Here is an 8,195-nt window from a genome sequence, read left to right as displayed (position 1 = left end):
AAACCAGACTGAAATTTCTCGTGTGTATTGTTATCATTCAAAAAAGGCAAAAGTTGGCTCAAGACCACTTTTTCTAAAATTTTTGAGAGAAAATGTAAATTTGAGATTGGGCGAAAATTACTCAAGAACGTAGGATTCAAATTTGTTTTTTTAAGATGAGGCAAAACAGAGGCATGTTTAAGGCAGTCAGGTACGGTCCCAGTAAAAAGACATTTGTAGATGACAGACAACAAATCAGAGCCAATAGCTTGAAAAACTTGCTTAAGTAAATGTGTAGGAATCGCATCCTGAGGGCAGCTAGTGGGTTTTAAACAAGCTTAGTGTGTGCCATGTTAGTAAGTAGTGGTTAAAAAGCTGTGGTCATACAGGATGCAACTTTTTTCCAACTGTATTAATGCAAAGATTATTTGCTTAAATGCAAAACTGGCTGTGAGCAGTATTGAGCTCAGAACAACAATAAAATATGTTTATGAGTTACAGCCTTGCCTGTTTAATACTGGCAAGTGTTTTGTGGTGTCATGGTGCATGTGAATTGTGCAACAAGATTTTGCTGGCAGTCTTTTTAATTTAACAGCTGTAGACAGCAAAAAATAATTAGTTGAGTTAAAAGTACTCTCATTTATTCTTATGGTTTAAGAAAAATAAAAAATTATACATATAATTGTATACAATATTGTACAATATTCACTATGTATTTTATATGTAATACAGAGCATAGGACATGATGCCCCCTGGTGTAAGAATGAGTAAATCCTTGTATTATAACCTCTCAATTTGCAAACTTTTGATCCCCATGATTTTGATAATTAAAATTAGATGATTAAAAATGATTTTATATTTAGCATGATTTACAATGACTAGAAATGTGTAAAAGTTCTAACCGAACAATAATAAAATTCATATTAAAAATCTGAGCTGTAATAATGATAAAAAAATATATAAAACATATTTTGAAGACAGCTTTGTTCAGAAATGAAAATCATTACTAACAACTTTCTCTTCAGTGAGCTGTAGACTATGGAAGATTCTGTCTGCCACAGAATGAAAAAAATGAAATGAAAAAGTGAACTGCAACTTTTTAATCGCACAATTCAGGCATTTGTTCTTGCAATTCTGAATTTATATCTCACAATTCTGACTTTTTCCCTCGCAATATTGAGGGGGGGTGGAACAGAATTGTGAGATGTTATAAACTGAGAATTAAAACAGAATTAAAAACTCACAATTCTGAGGAAAAAATTTGAGATAAATTTATTAGATTTCAATTACATTATTTTGTATTCCACAGCAGAAAAAAAAACAGAATTACAAGATGTAAACTCAGAATTTCGTGTTTATATCTTGCAGTTCTGAATTTATATCTCGCAATTCTGTTTATATCTCGAAAATTCTGATCTCTTTCTCAGAATTGTAATAAAAACAAGTCCAAATTGTGAGATTAAAATGTTGCTAGTATTTTTTTATTTGGTGGCGGAAACGAGCCTTCGTGGTTAACCACTGCAATAGGATCATTGAGTCAGTGATTTGAACTTGTGAACTATATCAGTTGGATTTGTGAACGAATCATTCTAGTTGACTCAGTTTTCAATTCAAAACTCAAAGGAAAGTATCAGAAATGTTAATTCTGTCATAAACCATTCTCTTTCTCTTTTCTTTGTGTAGCGGCCAATAGTGTGGGACATGAAGGTCAACAGTTGAACAACTCAACGCAGATAGTCTTATCAGACATTGAAATCTTCAATATATTCATATACTTTGTCATCTTTGCTCTGGGTATTGTCGGAAACGGGCTCGTCATATATGTGACGGGCTACAAAATGAAGACAACCGTCAACTCCATTTGGTTTCTCAACTTGGCGATTGCAGACTTCATCTTCATCTTAGTCATCATCCTCTACATTGTTACTGCCTTTAGCCAGGTTTGGCTCTTTGGTGACTTCATGTGCAAGTTTGTCTCCTTCGTGACGGTGTTAAACATGTTTGCCAGCATTTTTTTGCTCACGGCTATCAGTCTGGATCGATGTCTGTCCACCTGGATGATTGTTTGGGCTCAAAACAAACGAACTCTTGTCAAAGCCAGGATCATCTGTTCACTCATGTGGGTTTTATCCATTGGCTGCAGCATCCCGTTTGTTTTGTGCCGCTCAGGAGAGTATAATCAGTGTGCCTATGAATGTCCTTTAAACATCTTAAAGTCTCTGTTCATATACAGGTTTATAGTGGGCTTTCTCATCCCCTTCCTGATCATTGCATCTTCATACATTGCTATCGGAGTGCGAGCCAAGCGTCTCAAAAGAGGAAAGAAGCTTAAACCTTTCCGGGTCATTATATCTGTGATCCTGGCCTTTTTCATATGCTGGTTTCCTTTTCATGTTCAGCAGCTGTCTTCCATAGTTGCAATTATAAATGGGTGGAGTGATGTTGAAAATGTATTCAATAAAATAGGGCCATTTGTTAACTGCCTGGTTCATCTCAACAGCTGTCTGAACCCCATTCTCTATGTGTTCATGTGTGAGGAGTTTAAGAAGAAGCTCAAACAGTCTCTGCTGCTGGTGCTGGAGACGGCTTTTACAGAAGAACATCTGCCTTTCCGAACATCTCACCCTTCCACATCTCGCCGTTCACGCCTCTCAGAATCACAAGGTCTCAAGCAGACAAATGAAACAACACTCTCATCATCTGGCAGCAGTCAGGACAACAATACATGCTTTTAGAAAATCAGTCTCAGAGATATTCATTCTTTATGTTAGATCGAAGTGGACGATAAATCACATTAACAAGCTCTCAACATTGCTGCCTTGATGCCTGCCATCTCATGCCAGAGGTTCAAAGCCAATTTGTGTTAAAGACAATTTGAAGTTTGTTTTAAACGTTGCAATTTATGTGCCATGTGACTTTCACATGCCCCCATTTTTAATTGGCTGGACAAACTGATAGCCCCGCCTCAAACTCACACCATTGGTCGGGTCAGTGTTGCTGCTTCTAGTTGGGTTGAAAATGATTTGCATTGTTTTTTTGTGGAAAACCTACAATTGATTTATTTTATACTTGTCTTTCTTTATTAAAGTGGCTTTGTGGAAAATATTTTCAACAGATATTTATTCTGTTTTATATATTCTTTTCGTTGACAACCTTTTAGACACATTGTAATACTGTCAATTTAGTGCTAACATCTATTTTGCAATGTTTATTTAATCACCAAAACTGAAGATAATCTGTTTGAAACATTCTGTCTGTAGTCTTCCTCGGTTTTTTATAAATACAGTTTTTATGCTATTTCTGTCTGGAATTTTTTATAGGCATAAAACACTGTCACAGCATTCTATCTATCTATCTATCTATCTATCTATCTATCTATCTATCTATCTATCTATCTATCTATCTATCTATCTATCTATCTGTCTGTATCTGTCTGTCTGTATCTGTCTGTCTGTCATCACCACATGCTCACATTTCAGTGACTTGTATTATGAAGTTAGAAATCTGGAATTTCATAAGCGCTATGTTACCAAGTCTGACATGTGTTTACGTAATAAAATCAACTATGCACTGAGCAGCTGGCATTACTGAAATACAATTCCTTTTACAGCGAATGCTACTGAAGCAGATGTTGAAATCAATGTGAGGAAGAAAACAGAAACATAATAAAGGATGCTGTCTACTTCAGTAAACATGACGAACTGATTGAAATGTGAGATATTACAGTTTTTAAACTATAATACAGCTTGTGAACAAAATGTCACGTAGCATTTCATTTACATCAGGCAAATCATCAGTGTCCACAGCTCATTAGTTCGCTAGAGACATGGGGCCTCATTTATCAATCTAACGTAGAAACGAGCGCAGATCCATGCGCACAAATCAACTTACGACAGAGTTCACGTGCAAAAAACAATCGTCATTTGAATATCACACCCCTAAAAACAACCTGGGCTGCGTTCAGCCCCGACAAAACGGTGCAAAACGTTTTTTAAACGGAAACGGTGGTGAGTTGAACACCCTGTTCTGATGACGCAAGAGTTGCAACTATGGCAGCTGAGAAGGCCAATATTTGTGTTCTTTTTGAAGAATTTTCGGAGCCTGATGAAATCGGTATAAATACGTGTTTAATACTGCAAAATACGCTCGATGGTACAATCACTGCCCTTGCCCTCCAGAATAAAAGAGAACATCCCAATCAAATGAAGGGATTTGTGGAAACTGTGGTTCCTAATTATTGTGATCCAACATTTGCTTTGCATTTCAGGATGAAAAGACAAACATTTCAGGTGAAGGATAATCCAGTTCTTACCTCCGAGACTGTGTTATGATCTATATGACCTTATTATTTTTACTGTGAGTATTAGGCTTATCATTGTTGCTGATCACTGTTGTTATGCTATGATATTGTAATATGTACCATTATATAATCAGAGGGGTATAGAAAAGTTTATGAAAGTGTCACTACATAATACAAAAGCAAAATATATAAATATGTGTAATGTGACCATGATTTGGGCACTACAAGTCCCAGCAGCCCCAGTGTTATATAAGGAAGTAGTGAAGTTTGTTTGCTCTTTTTCGCTTCCGCTTTTGATTTCAGGGATGTCGTGGCGGATTTAGAAGTTGAAAAGAAAGATATAGCACTTCAAAAGAATGGCAGCAGATAAGCAGTTACGTTAAATAATCCCGGAGCTTCGTCGTGAACTGAACATATGATGCACCGATTAAGGAGTGTTGTGGCTGGATTATTGCCTGACTGATGGTTGCCTGACTGTCCCAGTCGAAAATAGTGGATGTAAGAGGATGCACGGTTACCGTTTACTTTAGATTTAATACTTTTGTAATTGTTTTTTATTTATTTTGTTCTGTGAATTTGGGACCCAGAGTGTCAGAGGAGAGATTAGGCCCCAAAGAAACTGGATTAATAGTGACTGTGTTACAATGCTGACTTGTGTTTGTGTCACCTGCATTGTCCACTGTTAATTAAGTTGTTTATTCTTTTCTTTTGTAGGTTCAGTTTTGGTTAAGCCAATGGTGGCCACTGAGTTGCCCTCACTGTGTGGATGGCGGTGGTGAGGTAGCTGGGATTGTGTGGTGGTTTGATCACTTTATCTTTGGTTTTCCTATAGGTTTGCAGTGTGATTGCTGTGAGCTTGACTGCTGTGAGGACACTTTTGCTCTTGTGCCACTTCTGTCTTCACTTTCTAGGTAACCTGTGGCCATCTATAGTTGGTTTTCTTTTCGTTGTTTATTTTTATTTTCATTTTTTTCTCATGTGGGTATTTGCATCAAATATTGGTGATGTGGTGTTTTAATATTTTTGACCTGTCTGAATAAAAATGTGCCTGTTGATTTAAAGTCACCTCATGGCCCCTTTCGCCTGTTTACTACTGACTTTTAAAGGTCATCCCACCACATTTGTATAGTATTTTTATGTTACATTAATCAGTATTTAGCACTCCTTCCTAGGGAAACGACATAGACCAGAATACATTGCAATTACTAAATGATATTTAGACAGACTTAAAGAAGTTCCAGATCTATACTTGTGCCCTTATTATTTCAGTTATTTTGCCTTTAATGTAAATAAACATGTGCAAACAATATACTTGCTCTTGTGAATTTATTTGGATGTTAATTACATTGTGCGAGCTGTCTCTTTAATACTGTGTGGTTTACATACATGTTGCTGCTGATTGGGCTGACATGTTTGACACACCCACCAAACAAGAGAAAACGCATCTCAAACCCCGTTGCACACTGTTTCTAGGAAACATGTCGTTCAAACCGGAAACCGTAGCAAAACGGTGCACACCGTTTTGAGCTTGAACTTGCCCCTGGTTTAGAAGCCTCGCCCCTAGAGTTTAGGACACGGAGAAAAGAAACCCGGACAAAAAGAGGAAGTAATCTCGTCAAAGAAAAATTGATCTTACTCCAAAAACATCCCTTAACCTTGTAATCGCAAACTATTAGGCTACATTAATTAATGTAATTTATATGTATATTAAAATACTCGTAAATATAAACAGATTTAGTTTCCCTCATTCTACAACAAATATTTTAAATTTAACGGTATTCAGAACAGAACAAGAATGAAAAGTAAGTAGTTATAAAATTATATATTCAACTATAAAATAAAACTAATTAGGCTATTGTGGCATTCATTATAGCATACAAAACTGAAATGGCATTGGGCTCACGAGCCATGTCTCATACCACAAGAATACAAATGTTTCCACTTTCGCCATATTTGTAACATTTGTTTGCATAACTATTATTCATTATGTAGCCTAAACATGGCTTTATACTTCACTCATGTTCTAATATCCGTGTAAAATCCTTCACATGCGCAAAAATGTTTGTTTGGGCACTGTGCCGGGATAATGTAACTTTTATGTTTGGTTGACTGCATTTTAGTTTGATGATGAATGGCTGAAATGTCAGGCAACGGTAGAACTAGTGTTGTTTGTGTGTGTGAGAGGCGCCTGTGCGATCAGATGGATTTAATCAAATAAAGACATAATTCAATTCAAGTTTATTTGTATAGTGCTTTTCACGATACAAATCTTTGCAAAGCAACTTTACAGAAAATTACGTTTCTACAATATTTAGTAGCTTATCAGTGGTGACTGTCAGTTAATGTTGCCTACATATGGCAGAAATGTACGGAAAAAATCAATTAAAGACATAATCAAACAGATGATGAAAAGACATAAAGAAAATAAATAAAATGCATTAAGAGTGTCACAAAAACGAGCGTGGCCTATACTTTGTGAGTGAGTGAGTGAGTGAGTGAGAGTGAGAAAGAGAGTTATACTATCAGATTGATGAAATGATATTGGATGCAGTTCAGGGTAGGATGAAATAGAAAACTTGTAATACTCCCAATAGTTTGTATAAGTGTGTGTGTGTGTGTGTGTGTGTGTGTTAGCGTGAGTATGCATGCATCCAAACATGAACAGGTCCAAGGCCTTTATGTTTGCAAGCACACGTACATATGTGAACGTGAACATGATCAACATGCTCCTGAACACTTATAGTTAGTATTACTTTCATTCTTTCCCATTCACTTTGAATGGCTGGACATTTTTGACCGGGAACACCACAAGTGTTACTTTGTGCCATTTTGTACAAAATAAAAGCCTTTCAAAACAAACTCCCTGATTAAACATTTGAATCCAATCTTTGGTGATAATATAGCATAATGAGTGATTTATAAGCAATTTTTGAGGCCGGGTCCTTTTTGCTCTGTAACCTTGTGTGTGTGAAAGGGTTCTGAACACAACATTAAATCAAACTTCAGTCATTCAAATAAAGAAATATTAAACCCAGAGGAGATTAATCATAATAAACATGCTGCTACAATTAAAACCATTACATTAAAATACATTTAAAACAGTGTATTTCAATTATTTCAGCAGTGTGCAGATCCTCGTTTATGTCAGACTGTGGCGACAGCAGCGAGGACAGTCGCTTTGCTGGCTCACATATAGGGGAGAGCGGGATAAGTTGTCACACTTTTCTCACTGTCTAACATTTACTGAGCACCATACATCACAATGGTATAAATGTCATACCAAATGAAAGAAGGAAGTCTTTGGCACATACAGTATGTTGTATTCATTACATTTTCATATCTTATCTCATTACGGAGTTGTAGACTGTTGAATAGAGAATGTGCACTTGTGACAATTTGCCCCATCGGCAGGTAAGTTGTCAAACTAGATTATCTAAAAATAAGAACACAACTACTTAATTGTTGTAGCGAATCAGCTCATGGGGAAATATGAATAATTTATCATAACTAGTTATAATTAATTATAAATATTTAGATCCGCTGTAGATATTTACTTGACCTCTCAGGGTCAACTGTCTGTCAATTCTAAGAACGTTAATTTCCTGGTTAAGGGAAATAACTTTCTTACTGTACAACTCTACACAGAGCCTGTAGCATAAATCTGCATGATTGGGGACTCCAGTTATGAGCAAACAATGAACAACGTCAAGTGTGATACAAGTAAGACTTTATTAACTACATAAACACTTAAACTAGTTTAACATACTACATAAACACTTAAACTAGTTTAACATACTACATAAACACTGAAACTAATCTAACATACACATACAAACGCACACACACACACACACACACACACACACAATAACATATCAACTCGTCTGTCACGCGTGATAGTTGCAGCTCTAAATGT

General features: G+C 36.1%; 1 protein-coding gene across 1 annotated transcript in view; it reads left to right on the top strand.

The window, feature by feature from the left end:
- LOC107585800 (C3a anaphylatoxin chemotactic receptor-like) overlaps nucleotides 1-3,329 on the top strand; it is a 4,490-nt gene extending 1,161 nt beyond the window's left edge. Inside the window, exon 2 of the mRNA XM_016272946.1 lies at nucleotides 1,663-3,329. Coding sequence (XP_016128432.1) covers nucleotides 1,663-2,714 — 1,052 coding nt within the window. The 3' untranslated portion in view covers nucleotides 2,715-3,329. The remainder of the gene's footprint in view (nucleotides 1-1,662) is intronic.
- Nucleotides 3,330-8,195: the final 4,866 nt, after the last annotated feature.

Source organism: Sinocyclocheilus grahami, unplaced genomic scaffold (genome assembly GCF_001515645.1).
Source record: "Sinocyclocheilus grahami isolate Dianchi unplaced genomic scaffold, SAMN03320097.WGS_v1.1 scaffold74.1, whole genome shotgun sequence".
NCBI classification, from domain to species: domain Eukaryota; kingdom Metazoa; phylum Chordata; class Actinopteri; order Cypriniformes; family Cyprinidae; genus Sinocyclocheilus; species Sinocyclocheilus grahami.
Note: the sequence above shows the minus strand (reverse complement) of the source record. Positions and strands in the feature narration are given on the sequence as shown.